The sequence below is a fragment of the Desmodus rotundus genome, chromosome 7 (genome assembly GCF_022682495.2).
Source record: "Desmodus rotundus isolate HL8 chromosome 7, HLdesRot8A.1, whole genome shotgun sequence".
NCBI classification, from domain to species: Eukaryota; Metazoa; Chordata; class Mammalia; order Chiroptera; family Phyllostomidae; genus Desmodus; species Desmodus rotundus.
The window spans coordinates 77674580-77691195 of NC_071393.1; the positions used below are offsets into that span (position 1 = coordinate 77674580).

Here is a 16616-nt window from a genome sequence, read left to right on the forward strand (position 1 = left end):
CTTGCATAAATTAGCCATCAGAGTATTTAGGTAATCCAAACATAGGTTGTTCATTTATGAATATAAAGGGTGTGATTTAGTTTGCTAAGGCTGCCACAACAAAATACTGCAAACTTAATGGCTTAAATAACAGAAATTTATTTTCTCACAGTTCTGGAAGCTAGAAGTCCCAAGACCAAGATGTCAGCAAATTGGTTTCTTCTAAGGTCTCTTTATTTGCAGAGATGGCTACCTCCTTGATGTGTCCTCACATAGTTGCTCCTTGCTCTGTGTGTTGTCTGTGTCTTGATCTCCTCTTCCATAAGGACAGCAGTCATGTTTGGATTAGGGTCTACCCCAGTGACCCTATTTTAACTTAATTGCCTTTCTGAATGCCCTGTCTTCAAATACGGTTACACTCTGAGGTTCTGGGGTTAGGGCTTCAACAAATGAATTTGGGGAGATACAATTCAGCCCCTTTTAGGGGTGAATGAAATCTGTGGTCTCTTTCAAATTCACGATTTATGATTCAGATACTTAACTGGTTCTCAGATTACAGAAATAAGAAATTGTCAGGAACTGCACTCAGGAATTGTTTATATGTAGCCTTACTGCTTTTAACATAAGATTTCAGATATATATTTGAAGTGAAGGCCTCACAACTAAAATATATTTGCTCTATACCAGGTATCTTTCTACGCCTTTCTAAATAGGTGGTTTCTAGAATTTCCCATAATAAAATAATTTTTGCTAAATACTGTTATGCTCTCATAGTTAAGGGTCATCAATTTCCATGTGGCTGTAATTCTAAAGAAATAGTGAAATCCTTTCCTGTTATATTAAATCAGTGTCCTTAGATCTTTTAATTGTGACCCACAGAAATACATCTTGTAATATAGCCATACATATGAAACAAAACTCACCCTTAATATATTGGATGTGCTCTGATTTTTCTTTTCTGTTGTCTCTTATTCTCCTTTGAAAAGTGATTTTTAATACTTTAAATTGGTTTTATAATCCACTGATGAGTTGCATTCTTTCATATGAAAAACATGATTAAATGAAAACTATTTAACCTTTGAATTACCAAGCTTCATAGTTTATTTGGAAATTTTCTCCCTGTCAGAGTTAAGTCCCACTTTCTAGATGTGTCTTTTAACAACTAGATTAAGAAGTAAGTTATATATTATGGAATGAAAAAAACTAGAAGCTCAGACTGGCTGATAGAACTTAATGAAGGAAAAGGTAATTTGTTGTAATTCATTCATATTCTCTCTTGCCTTCTTTTCCTTTCTTCCCTCTGTTCACATGCCTACATACATACACACAAAAAACCCCTACATGTATGCATGTATTTATATATTTCCTTCTTCTGAACTATATGTACTTAGCACCCAGATCTTAGTTTCTAAATACTATCACTAAAAGGAACTGGAGCTCCGTGAAGAAATGTCTCGTTCTACGGCTTGAGTAGTAACAGATTATAACCTCTAGAATGAAATAACCCGTGAGACCATAATAAATGTGTAAACGAGTGAACGAAGGAAGGAATAAGAGGGAAGGAATAAGATAGAAGGAAAAGCTCTTCTCCCTCTTATACCTCACCCTGCTGTGGTTACACATTTAGTCAACATTTGTTAAACAGACTTTCCTTTCCAGATTAGATTAATTGATAACTTGCTTAAAGTCAAAAGCTATATATGTTTGGGTCTATTTTTGAAATATATTCTGTTCCATTAATCTGTATGTCTATCTCTATACCATACTGCACTGTCTTTATTTGTTTGGCTTTTATAGTGAGTCTTGAAATGAGATAGTGTAAGTCCTCCAACTTTGTTCTTTTTCAAGTTTGTTTTATTATTTTAGATTCTTTATACTTGCATGTAAACTTTAGAATTAGTTTGTTTCCTCAAAACCTGGAATTATAATAGAAATTATATTGAATATGTAGATTAGTTAGAATGGACATCTTAACAATATTGAGACTGCCAATTCATGATCATGATATATTTCTTCATTAATAATAGATGTTCTTAATTTCTCCCAATAATGTAGAGATCTTATACAGCTACTTTTATTCCTAGATATTTGATGTTTTATGATGTTATTTTAAATGGTGTACATTTACTGTGTTTTGTCATGTATAATGCACACATTTATGGCCAATTTTTTGAGGGAAAAATACGAATGCACATTATACATGGATAATACCTGAAATACCTAGTATCTGTTCTTGTGTTTTGCAATTATTTGTTACATAAAATTTCTTGTATCATCATGTTTTTTGCTCTCGTTTGTTGCTAATACACATAAATGTAATTTTTCCAAATTGACCAGGTACTATGTGAAATTGCTAAATTCACTTAATAGTTCTAGTCTTTTAAAAAGATTTCATAGGTTTTTATACATACATAATCATATACTACCAGATAAGGACAGTTTTATTCTTTTCTGATCTCTAGGCTTTTTATTTTTCCTCATTTTTTAAAAAATTTTTATTGTTATTCAGTTACAGTTGTCTGCCTTTTCTCCCCATCCCTCCACCCCACCCCAGCTGAACCCCCCTCCCTCCCCTGCCTCCTCCACCCTCCCCCTTGATTTTGTCCATGCGTCTTTTATAGTAAGTAGTTCCTGTAATCCCCTCTCCCCACTGTCCTCTCCCCACTCCCCTCTGGTTATTGTTAGATTGTTCTTAACTTCAATTTCTCTGGTTACATTTTGTTTGCTTTTTTTCTTTTGTTGATTAGGTTCCAGTTAAAGGTGAGATCATATGGTATTTGTCCCTCACCGCCTGGCTTATTTCACTTAGCATAATGCTCTCCAGTTTCATCCATGCTGTTGCAAAGGGTATAAGCTCCTTCTTTATCTATGCTGCGTAGAATTCCATTGTGTAAATATACCATAGTTTTGGGATCCACTCGTTTGCTGATGGGCACTTAGGTTGCTTCCAGTACTTGGCTATTGTCAATTGTGCTGCTATGAACATTGGGGTGTACAGGTTCTTTTGGATGGGTGTTTCAGGGTTCTTAGGGTATAATCCCAGCAGCGGAATTGCTGGGTCAAAGGGCAGTTCCATTTTTAGTTTTCTGAGGAAATTCCATACTGTTTTCCACAGTGGCCTCACCAATCTGCATTCCCACCAACAGTGCACTAGGGTTCCCTTTTCTCCGCATCCTCTCCAACGTTTGTTTGTGGATTTGTTTATGTTGGCCACTCTAACTGGTGTGAGATGGTACCTCATTGTGGTTTTAATTTGCATCTGCCTGATGGCTAGTGATGCTGAGCATCTTTCCATATGTCTCTGGGCCCTCTGTATATCTTCCTTGGAGAAGTGTCTGTTCAAGTCCTTTGCCCATTTTTTAATTGGGCTGTGTGTCTTCCTGGAGTGGAGTCCTGTCCTCACTTGTTTTGATTAGGACCTCTAGTACGTTAAGTAGAAGTAGTGAGAGCAAACACCATGTCTTGTTGCTGATCTTTGGGGAAAAGAGTTTGTTTACCATTAAGTATGATGTTAGCTAAATGGTTTCTGTAGTTATCTTTTATTAGTTTGAGGAACTTCCTTTCTATTTTTAGTTTGCTAAAAGTTTCCATCATGTTGTTGAGTTTTGACAAAGACTTTTTTGCATCAGTGTCTGAAGGACATTGAGATGTTCTTCAGATTTTCCTTTTTTATTATTTTAATGTGGAGTAGTACATAATTAATTTGAATGGAAAACCAAACTTTCAAGAATTTCTGGATTTACTGTGTTTTGTTTTTTTTTAAGAATTTTTATATTTTTATTCATGAGGATTTTGGTCTGTAGTTTTCTTGGTTTGTCCTACTGTCAGATTTTGGGATCAGAATTATGTTGTCCCCTCTGCTTGTATTGGTTTAGTATTATTTCATCTTTAAATAATTAGCAGAATTCACTGGTGATTCTGGAGTGGGATTTCTGGAATGTGACCGGAAGTTTCTTTGCAGGATAGCTTTTATTATCAGTTTGATTTCTTTAATATACATGGGGTTGCTTATCTCTTCTATTTCTTGTTTCAGTTTCGGTCATATTATGTGTTTTTTAAGGAAATTTGTCCATCCAACTTGTTGAATTATTTCATGTAAAGATTTTATAGTATTTCTATATTAATCTAATAATGCCCTTAGGATCTGTAATGATTCTCTTTTCATTCCTAATATGGATAATTTATGATTTATCTTTGTTTTGATCTATCTTGCTAGAGCTTTATCCATTTCACTCTTTCAAAGAACCAACATCTGTCTTTGCTCATATTGTTTTCTGTTTAATTGATTTCTGCATATTATTTTTAATGTTTTCTTCTCTGTTTGATTTACTTTTACTTTTTTAGCTCAGATCAGGGATCAGTTAACTTTTTCTGTAAATATTTCAGATAAGAAATACGGGAGTAGGCAAAAGTAGGTTTACAGGTGTTCATATGGAAAATAATACAATTAAGAATAATACAAGAATCAACTTGTGTGTTTTTTGTACTCAGAACTGTAGACCTACTTTTACCTACCCTGTATTTTAGGCTTTGCAGACTATATTGTTTCTATTGCAGCTACAATGCAATTCTTCCATTGTAGATGATACATAAATAAGTGAACGTGATGTGGGCTACTGATATATGAATTTCACATAATTTTCTTGTGTCATGAAATATTGTTCTTTGAGTCCCCTCCACCCTCCACAGCCGAGCATTCAAAAATATAAAAACCATTCCTAGCTTGCTGGCCATGTATACACAGCATGCTGGGCCTGGCTTTTGGATTATAGTTTGACAGCCCCTTGCCTAGATCATTAAAAATACACTTTTATTTTTTTCTAGTGTAAGCATTTAAAGTTGTGAATTTCAAAGCACTGCTATACCACATTTTAATTTTATTTTTTATTACCTTATTATCTTTGCAATTTATTCGTTGACTTGTGAATTATTTAGAACGTGTTTTTTAATTTTCCAAATATTTGGCCATTTCTTAGATATCTGTAATTGTTAATTTCTAATTTAATATTGTTGTGATTGAGGAATATACTCTGTATGATTTTATTTTTGGGGGGATTTTTTGATACTTTTTAACGTACCCATGTTGGTGAATGTCTTGTATATCTGAAAAAATGTGTATTTTGGAATTGTTAAAGTGCAGTGTTCTCTAAAGTATCAATTAGATCAGGTTGGTTGATAATAATCCAGTATCTCATTTTAAAAATCATTTTACCATTTTCTAAGTGAGGGATATTAAAATCCCCAACAGTTCTGAATTTGTCTGCTTTGCCTTTCAGTTCTGTCCATTTTTGCTTCACTTAGTTTGAAGCTCTGTTGTTAGGTCCACACACTTTTTATAGATTGTTGGGTGTAAATTGTTACCACTGTGAAATGTCTCATTAGCTCTAGTAATAACATTTGCCTTGAGTTTTACTTTTCCTAATACTGTTATAGCCACACAGCTTTCTTACTTAGCATTTGTATGATATACTTTTCCTACCCTGTGTATAAATACACACTGTGTTTATATTTAAATTGTCACATTTGGTCTATTTGCATTTAATGTAATTATTAATATGGCTGCATTTAAAGGCTCCCATTTTGCTATATATTCTGTTTTTATCCCATTTGTTATTTGTTTCTCTTTTCTTGTCCCTCTTTTGGTAAACTAATTATCTTTTAGGATTTCATTTTATCTCCTATATTGACTTTTTAAAAATTAACTTTATTGAGGTATAAGTCAGTATAATAAAACACTCATTTAAAGTATTAGGTTTTCATGACTTTTAACAGATTTATACACCCAAGACCAAAAAGTACCCTTACACTCTTTGTAGATAGTTTCATATTATCACTTTAATCTACCATTGATCTGCTTTCTCTCATTATAGATCATATTAATCTTTTCTAGTTTCATATGATTGTAATGATACAGTGTCTTGCTTCCTTCATTCAGCATAGTTTTGGGGTTCATTTGTGTTACTGCATGTATATCTGTAACTTAAGCTTCCCCTGCCCCCCATAGTAGTCTATTGTATGAGTATAACACATAGCATGATTTCTTTATCCATTTGGATTGTTTCTGGGTTTTGGTGTTTGTGAATAAAGTTCTTATGAATATTTGTATTTGAATCCATGTATGGTCATATATTTAAGTTAAACTTTGGTAAATAAAATTGCTATTGCTAGATTATATATGATATTTTGTGTGTGTGGTAGCTTTATTGAGATGTAATTCAAAGATCATAAAACTCACCCACTTAAGGTATAAATTCAGTAGCTTTTAGTATAGGCACAGAGTTGTGCAACCATTACCACAATCAATTTTAGGCCATTTACATCATCCCCCCAAGGAAACACTGTACCCTTTCGCTATCACCTGTCAACTCCTCTTTCTTGCCTAGGTCTGAGCAACCCCTAATCTACTTTCTGTCTCTGAGTAGATGGCCTGGGCTAGACATTTCATATAAATGGAATCATACAGTATGTAGTCTTCTATGTCTAACTTCTTTGACTTAGCATAATACTTTTAAAGTACATCCATGTTGTACCATGTTTCAGTACATCATTTTTTTATTGCCAAATATATCATTGTATGATTATACCACATTTTGATTATCAGTTCATCAGCTAGTGGATATCAGCTAGTGGATATTTGGGTTGTTCCCATATTTTGGCTATTATGAAAAATGACTGCCGTGAACATTCACATACAAGTTTCTCTGTCACATCAGTGTTTTTCCCTCTCTCCCTCCTTTTCCCTCTCTCTAAAAATAAATAAATAGCTATTTTTTTAAAAAAAGACACTTTAACTTAAGAAACTACCGAGCTATCTTCCAGCTATTTGTGCCATTTTTACACTATATCTAGCAATGTCTGATAGTTCCACTTTCCCACATCTTCACCAATATTTGTTATTGTCAGTCTTTTTAACTTTAGTTTTTCTACAGGGGTAGGGTGGTATTTCATTGTGTTTTTATTGTGCACTTCCGTGATGATTAATGACTTTGAATATTTTTTTTCATGTGCATGTTGGCCATTTGCGGAACTTCTTTTGTGAACTGTCTGTTCAAATTTTTTCTCCTTTTGGGGGAGGTGACTTTTTAACTTGTGATTTCATTAGTAGTGCTTCTTGAGCAAGTCGTATTTAAAGTTTTTGTCTTAGGATCCTTTACTTTCTCACAGGTATTGGAAACCCTAAAGAACATTTGTTTATGTGGGTTATACCTATCAGTATATCTCATTAGATATTGAAACTGAAGAATTTTGAAAATATTCATTCATAATGACAATTATATACCTACTGCATGTTAATACAAATAAAATTTTAACTGTTTTCTAAAAACAAAGGAATTTTGTGGAAGCAGGACATTATTTACAATTTTGCAAGTCACTTTAATCATGGCTTCATAGAAGGTAGTTTATCATTGAACCAATAAAAGAAAACCACACATGTATTGAGAAAAGGGAAGAGTATTTTCATGTCCTTGTTAGATAATTACAAATACTCGGTTGATACTATTCCAAAACTTGACAACTGGTATAGTGTCTTAAGTTCTTGTTCCAAGATTGAATTTGAAAGCAATGCAGTGATCTTTTTGTTGGTCTGTCTTGCACTTGACATGGATCTTTACCTGTATATCCTTGTAACATCATGTATTGGTTATTTGGAAAATATTGGTTCACTGAATTATGCAGATTTTCCATACGTGTGTCCACATTGACGTACTTTATTATTCAATATCTAAAAATCACATTTCTGAATATCTCCACTTAACGAAAACAGTCTTTAAGCATGGTGCTGAGTTCAAGTTTTCTAAAATTCCAGTTTTTGCTTGAAATCTCAAATTATAGTGTTGACAACAAAATGTGTCCGTTTTTAGCAGAGGGAGTGACTGAAATCTGGTGGAGAGTGGAGTGGGTGCCATTGCTCCCTCTCAGACCCTCCCCCACATACAGCGTCACAGTGCAGCGACCAGCGTTACCCCGCCCTGGTGAACACCTAAGGTTCTGCCCCTTTAAGTAACAGACGCACCAAGACAAAAAAAAAAAAAAAAAAAAAAAAAGGCCCAAATGACAGAACATTTCAAAGCTCCAGAAAAAATACAACTAAGCAACGAAGAGATAGCCAACCTATCGGATGCACAGTTCAAAACACTGGTTATCAAGACGCTCACAGAATTGGTTGAATCTGTTCGAAAACCAGATGAAAAAATGAAAGCTATGCTAAGAGAAACAAAGGAAAATGTACAGGGAACCAATAGTGATGCGAAGGAAACTGGGACTCAGATCAACAGTGTGGACCAGAAGGAAGAAAGAAACATTGGACCAGAAAAGAATGAAGAAACAAGAACTCGGAAAAATGAGGAGAGGCTTAGGAACCTCCAGGACATCTTGAAACGTTCCAACATCCGAATTATAGGGGTGCCAGAAGGAGAAGAGGAAGAACAAACAATTGAAAACTTATTGGAACAAATAATGAAGGAGAACTTCCCCAGTCTGGCAAAGGAAATAGACTTCTAGGGAGTCCAGGAAGCTCAGAGAGTCCCAAAGAAGCTGGACCCAAGGAGGAACACACCAAGGCACATCATAATTACATTAGCCAAGATGAAACGGAAGGAGAGAATCTTAGAAGCAGCAAGAGAAAAGGACACAGTTACCTACAAAGGGGTTCCCATAAGACTGTCAGCTGATTTCTCCAAAGAGATCTTACAGGCAAGAAGGGGCTGGCAAGAAGTATTCCAAGTCATGAAAGGCAAGGGCCTACATCCAAGATTACTCCATCCAGCAAAGCTATCATTTAGAATGAAAGGGCAGATAAAGTGCTTCTCAGATAAGGTCAAGTTAAAGGAGTTCATCATCACCAAGCCATTATTATATGAAATGTTAAAGGGACTTATCTAAGAAAAAGAAGATAAAAACTATGAACAGTAAAAATGACAGCAAACTCACAGTTATTAACAACCACACCTAAAACCAAAACAAAAGCAAACTAAGCAAACAACTAGAACAGAAACAGAACCACAGAAATGGAGATCACATGGAGGGTTATCAATAGGGGATTGGGAGGGGGAGAGAGGGGGGAAAGGTACAGATGAATAAAGGTTCGGATGAATAAATAGCATATAAATGATAGGTGGAAAATAGACAGGGGGAGGGTACGAATAGTGTAGGAAATGTAGAAGCCAAAGAACTTATAAGTATGACCCATGGACATGAACTATAGGAGTGGAATGTGGGAGGGAGGGGGTGGACAGGATGGAGTTGAGTGAAGGGGCGGAAATGGGACAACTGTAATAGCATAATAAATATATCAAAAAAAAAAGTGTCCGTTTTTCTTGAAGTGACAGGCTTGCTTTGTTCACTTTTCAGAAAATACCTCAAGTAAAAATAGTTTTCCATCAGAAAAGGTAATAATCTATTCAGGTTATAACTCAGTTATTCAAATGCTTTTTCTCAAGACAGTTGTAGAAGCACAAATTTGTAGTAGAATTACATTATGTATATTTCCAATCTCATATAGAATGTTAACACATATTTAAGGGTGAGATTTAATTAAATTAATTTTATGGCCTCATCAAGGACAATCTTAAGTAGAGCCATCCTTTTTCTTCACCCCTGCAAGTGCATGGCAATGAAAAATACAATGACTATTGGGTGTCGGTACCTTGATTTGTGCTCAGGTGGCGGTAGTCATATCCATCATTGCTTTTGCAGTTAGCACAAATGTCAGCACAAGTTATTTCAGGGTAAACTGAGGTGTAAAAAAACTATTCACCACTTGTGTTTGCTACCATGCATTAACACTAAAGAAGATCTTTGATAATTAGATTTCTGATGATTAGTTGATGCTAGTACTGGGTAAGTACACTCAAAACAGAAAGTCCAGCCACATCGGTAAGCCATAAGTACAGTTCTGCAGCGATATTAACTCCTTTTTTGTATTTGCAGATGTCTTTAATTCATTGAGTAACTTTATCCTTGGCAGGTGGAAATACCTATTTTATTAACTTTTTATTTGATTGGCTTTAAACACTACTATGCAAGAGTTTATAAGTCTCTCAGATATTATGTACACTTTCAGTTGATGCACTGTAACTTTTTAATATACTTCATTGGTGTTTTTATTTTGAAAAGCTGTAATAGTTTTTGGCTTTTAAAGAAATCAATGTGTATATTTAAAATATTAAGTTCCTTTTTTTAAAAAGGCTGAATGATTTCAAATGACAGTGTAATTGAATTGGCACCATAGTTCAATTTAAATGTTGTTTTACATAAGACACAATAAGACAACTTAATATTTATGGCTAAAAGGAAAACAGGTTTATCATATTTTCATTTGTAATACATAATTTCATCCAATTTCTTTTGAGTAGATTTTCCCCCCTTTGTAAGAGAATACTAATATATCAGGTTTTTCTTTCCATCAGTGTAGCAGTGGATTGAAATCACAAATCATTTACTCTCCCTTTTTAAATTCAATGACCTATTTTTAATTATAAAGTTACAAATTTTATTTTATTTTAAAATATTACTAAATTCTAAAATAATTGTTTTAGATTAAAAAGTTTTAAACCAGATTTAATATTGCAGAGCAAAACGGGAGTACTCTTACTGTATTTCTACATATATTGAAAAATGTACTCTTCTTGTTGTTCCACATGTGTAGGAAAACTGAGACTTCAAAATAATAATTTACTGGATCATAATAAGGCTATAGAGATTATAGCAGCTATAAATATTTAAGATAGCTAGTAAGAGCACAGTAGAACACAAAAATCTTTTATATTTACTCACAGATTTGCCTAAGTAGTGTTCAGTCCTTACTGCAGATTGAAGATATCATTTGGTATTATTTATTTTATGCCTAAAGAACTTTATTTTGTATTTTGAATTCTGTCACGTCTTCTCAGAATGACTTTTCAAGTGAACAATTAAAAAAAAAAAACCTTTCATGTATATCTTACCAATTTTTAAAAGTTTATAATTTTTTAAATTTTGTCTTATACAGTTGACATTCAGTATTATATTACTTTCATGTATACAGCATAATGGTTAGACACTTACATAATTTATGAAGTGATCCCCTTGATAAATCTGGTACCCACTGGCACCATACATAGTTGTTATAGTTTCATAGCTATACATTCTGAGCCTGTAGTCATAACATACTATATCTTAGTCCTCATTTGTCTTTGTTATACAAATTATACAGGGTGGGACAAAAGTAGGTTTACAGTTGTTTATATGGCAAATAATACAATATTTAATAAATGAAAATGCAAAAATAAACTCTTTTACATACTCATAACTGTAAACCTACTTTTTCCCTACTCAGTACGCATATTCGCTATGTTTAATGCTTACCCTCATTTTTCGTGTCATTGTCTGTAGACATTTTTGTTGTCTGAAGTCATTTTGGTTCTCTGAAACTTATTCTCGAGTAGTGTCACAAAAAGTGTTCATGTAACAATATTCTGATTTCTTGCATGTTGTTAATGGTGCCTTTCATGTTTGAAAATCAGCCATGACTGGTGTGGCTCAGGGGATTGGGCGTCATTCTGCAAACCAAAAGGTTGCCAGTTCAATTCCCAGTCAGGGTACATGTTTGGGTTGCCAGCAATGTCCCCAATTGGGGGCATGTAAGAGACAACCGAACAGCGTTTCTCTTGTGCATCATTGTTTCTCTCCTTACTCCCTCCCTTTCCCTCTCTCTAATAATAAGTAAATAAAATCTTTAAAAAGAAAATCAGTTTTGCTGCATACAAAATTTTTGGTTTCCATTTTCTCTTGATTATTTTAAATGTTATTTCATTTATTTTCTGGAATTAAAAAAAACATTGCTGTCAAAAGTTGGATAATCTCATTTTCCCTCTATAAATAATTTTTGCCTTCTTCTCCAAGGGATTTTTTCATTAAAATCTATTAAGTTTAGGAGATAAATTGGTATTTGTTTTTGTGGGTTAGTAGTTTTACTTAAACAGGGTACTTTTTTAATATGTAATTTCGAATCTTTTACTTGAGGCAAGTTTTATTTGTTCTTTTGCCATGGTTTGCTTAGGTTTTCTTCTTCAAGGACTACTGTTTTCTGTCTGTTGGATCTTTTTCTGTCTTGCAATGTTTGTCATATTTTGATGTTTTAAAATTTTTTTAACCTTTTTTATCTTCTATTTCTCTTAAAGGCATAATGTGTTTATTCACTTTTATGTTTATTCTAGTTCAGTCTTTATTTCTGAAGTGATTATTTTTATTTCTAATTATTTTGTTCTGTCACTTCATTTCTAAATTTTTCTAACTCTGATGTATGTCTCATATCATTTTCTTAATGTCTTGTTTTGAACTAGGTTATAATTTTTCAAAATATTTACTTATTTTTAGAGAGAGGGGAAGGGAGGGAGAAATGGAGAGAAACATCGATGTGTGACAGAATCATGGATTGGTTGCCCCTTGCATACCCCCAACCCGGACCTGGTCCACAACCCAGGCATGTGCCCTGACCAGGAACTGAACCAGCAATGTTTCGGTTTGCAGGATGACACCCAACCCACTGAGCCACACCAGTCTGGGCAGAAGGTTACAGTTTTTATATCTTTCCTATGCATGTTTTTTTGACGTGCATGTTTTCTTCATCTTAGAAATGTTATTTTACTCCTTGTGTGTTTTATTATAATAATTTTGCTTGGGATTTGAAATTGATGGTTTCTTTTTGCTCATTTTTATATACTAGATTCTTGGGATTTTTTTTGAGGGTTTTGTGGTTCAGGGTATCTTTTTAAATTGGTTTTGTTATTTTTGTGTAGTATTAAAAAATAGGATTGCTTTTTGAGATATCCTATCACTGTATCCCTACCCCATGTTTATCTGGAACTTCTCTTTTCTTCTTCTCTCTTATGCATTTCTTACTCAGTTTTGAATACATTCTCAGCAGTTTCCCCTCTATGTGGAGCACTATTCTAGAGGGAGCCACAGGTGGTCATTTTCAAGAGTTTATAAAAGCTAATCTGCTCTTGTTTCCCTCTCACTATGGACCCCTTTGCTGTTGGATTGGGCAGCAACTCCCTCTTCCCCTTTTTATTTGATCTCATCAAATTAGCCTGCCGTGTTTTCCGTTGAATACCTGTCTCTTAGCTATTTTGGACTTCAGTTCTCAGATGTATCATACACCTTGTCGCATCCTTTTGCTTTCTTCTGCACTGGTGCATCAGGGCACTCAAGTTTGTGACTGTTGGTTTGTTTTCGTCCACATGGAGTTTGGAGGAGTTATCTTGTCTCCTGGTTTTGTTTTAAATTTACCCTTGGGTTTTGGATGCCTCTTTAGTTCTGTCTATTTCCTTTGGGATTCAGAGATTTAAGAACACCAGCTTCCCACGATTTTCCCCATAAAAGCTTATTTTAGAGACAACTTTGAAAAATACAAATTCCAGAGAAGACACTATAGGGTTATTACATTTATTGAAACATCTTATATAGTAATATGGAACTCTTGTTTTTCATAGTTTCTCTTCTGAAAGTCATATCATGTCCAAAAAAATGTCCCCAAATTATACAGTTGAATTATCTAAGGAAGACCAAGATTGGTTGGCTAATTATATTTCAGAATTGGACCATCATCAGACATTTGAATACATTATTCTGAATAATAGGGTTTATTATCAATCATTGCAGAATCTTAACCTTGATCTTAATAACTTCTGTTTCCTCTTCCTCCTAAGTGATGCAAGCTAAAGTATTTAAATGTATTCTCAATTGGCCATAGTATATAGTTCATTCTGCTATAATATGTGGTACCTCCACAGTATCAGTTAATGTATACAGTATTTGTAAATAGGGGAATAGAGTTAGTATAACATGGGTGGTGTGTTGGTATTATATGATTTTTTTCCTAAACTGGACAAGGGGGTCCTGAATCATGGAAGTGGAATTTTATAGTCCATCAGGAAAGTAAAATAAATGTAAGTTAAGGTGTTACAGAGACAAAAGCTCTCTCCACTGCCACACACAGACGTTTTTTGTTTTTTTTTTAAAGATTTTATTATTTTTAGAGAGAGGGGAAGGGAGGGAGAAAGAGAGGGAGAGAAACATCAAAGTACGGTTGCCTGTCACACATCCCCCCAGTTGGGACTTGACCTGCACCCCAGGCGGGTGCCTTAACTGGGAATTGAACCAGCAACCCTTTGGTTCGCAGGCCGCCACTCAATTCACTGAGCAACATCAGCCAGGGCCATACACAGACTTTTTAATTAAAGGTGATAATCTGTATTGGGGGTGCCTTTTCAAAGAGACAGCCTGGTCTAGCAGGGACTCTTCTCATGTGGCAGTTTGCATTTCCTTTTGTGTCCGTCTTACCAGCCCTGCTGGCTTAAAGCTTCTCTTACTAGCTCCCATAAACTTTTGTTTTTACTTTTCTGTTTTTAATAACTTTTACTTTAAGCTTTAAGGTAGCATTTCAGCTGCTCTTAGCTGCCTGACTGGGTGTCCAAATTATCTCTGGAGGTCCCAGTCATTGTTTTTGTTAGTGCTATGGTTACAGAGTTTTAGAGGCATTGACTCATTGCCCCAGTGTAGACTTCTCTACTCTCCTGGACCCATTTTTTCCCCATAAGCCTTAATATTTTTGGTGTTACAGGACGCAGGGTTTTCAGAAATATATGTATTTATGTTAATAGCAGATATACTAAGAATTCATTAAGGGGATGCTAGAGCTTAGTGTTGTTGGGGCTCTGCCTTTATTTCTGTTCTTCAAGGACTTTATAAAGAGACCCCTGTATTTTCTGGTAATAGAGATCCTGTGTTTGGGATATGATGTGTCATGTTAATTTTAAAATACAAAGGACTGATAAACAGTAAAAATTTGAGGAATTTTGTTGTGGATCACAGAGACATTGTGTTATACAATTGTCCCCTTTTCCCTTTGCTATATACTATAGATTTTAAAATCTAGTCCTTATCAAAAGATTTCAGGTAGTCTCATTAAAACAGCAAGGAATTATAGGACACTATTACAGTAATGTAAGAAAATTACTCATTTGATAATTGACTTTTAAAAAATTTACAAATGAGAAAAATAGATGGAGAAAAAGTAAATCAGGCTATTGCTTGGGATATACTTTAGTCAGTAATACTGTTAAAAATAGTATAAGCTAGTCATATGTGGATTTGCCCCATATAAGGAAATGAATAGAGCACTTCATTAAGGTGTAGAGTCCTTAGTGTTAATTTGGATATTTAAAGAGTTGAGGTTGGGCCCTGGCTGGTGTGGCTCAGTGGATTGAGCACTGGCCTGCAAACCAAAAGGTCACTGGTTTGATTCCCAGTCAGGGCATATATCTGGGTTGTGGGCCAGGTCCCCAGTTGGAGGGTGTGTGAGGGGCAGCTGGTTGAAGTATCTCTTGCACATTGATTTTCCTCTCCCTCCCTTTCCCTCTTTCTAAAAGTAAATAAAATCTTTTTTAAAAATAAAGAATAAGGTTGTCATTGGAGGGTGTGGCAGTGTTAGGCCTTGTTGTTGTTGTTTTGGTTGTTTTTGGTGATGTGTGATGTGCCAGCAAATTCCAGTAAGGTTTTTCTCTCTTACCCTAAGTGTTTATGAAACGACCTCTGTTCTTCTAGGCAGTTTGAGGCATAAGGGAAAATAGCTAAAAATTCAGAGCACATTGTGCAATTCAGTATTTCAATAGCATGGAAATTGAGTGGACCCTGGGGAGAGGATCTGAATTGTGAGAATGCTGTAATTATATTTGTGTATTGTAATTGTATTAATAAATACTCCTATGACTCTCAAATTTTTCCTGTGTTTTCTACCAAAGTTAGATATTTTATTAGTTTCAGGTATACAATGTAATGATTTGATATTTGCAGATACTGTGAAACGACCACCACAGTTAAGTCTAATTAACATCTGTTACAATACCTAGTTTCAGAGAGTATTTTTCTTATAAGAACTTTAAAGATTTCTTTTTTTAGCAGGTTTCAAATATGTGATACAGTAGTATTGTTAACTATATCCACCATGCTGTATATTATATCCTCGTGGCTTGCTTATTTTATTACTGGAATTTTGTACCTCTCCACTTTCTTCACTCACTTCTCCCCTCCACCCCATTTCCACCTGTGGCAACCACCAATCTGTTCTCTATATCTGTGAGCTAGCTTTTGTTTGTTTGAGTCTTTAAATTTTAGATTCCGCATGTAAGTGAGGTCATACATTATTTGTCTTCTTCTGTCTGACTTACTTCACTTGGTATAATGCCCTCGACGTCCATTCATATTTTAGCAAATGGCAAGATTTAGTTTTTTTATGGCTGAATAGTATTGCATTGCATATATATAAAACACATTTTCTTTATTCATCAGTGAACCACTTAAGTTGTTTCCATTTGTTTACTATTGTAAATAATGCTGCAGTGAACACGGTTGGAGTGCATATCATTTTATCATTTTAAGAGTGTAACCTATAAGGCAGAATGACTACTCAATGAATGTTTTTCCTTTTATATCTTAAGGAAGAGAGAGAAAATCCTTCAAAACGGAGTAGAATTGAACGTGATATAGATAATAATCTGATCACATCAACACCAAGAGCAGGAGGAAAACCTAACAAACAGATATCTCGAGTAAGACGGAAAAGTCAAGTAAATGGAGGTTTGTTAATATTTAGA

At 34.5% G+C, this 16616-nt stretch overlaps 1 protein-coding gene across 2 annotated transcripts in view; it reads left to right on the top strand.

The window, feature by feature from the left end:
- CTDSPL2 (CTD small phosphatase like 2) overlaps nucleotides 1–16616 on the top strand; it is an 87967-nt gene that overhangs the window by 36782 nt on the left and 34569 nt on the right. For both annotated transcript variants that reach the window (XM_045201393.2, XM_024567544.3), the window contains exon 3: nucleotides 16461–16599. In XM_045201393.2, the coding sequence (XP_045057328.1) occupies nucleotides 16461–16599 (139 nt within the window). The remainder of the gene's footprint in view (nucleotides 1–16460; nucleotides 16600–16616) is intronic.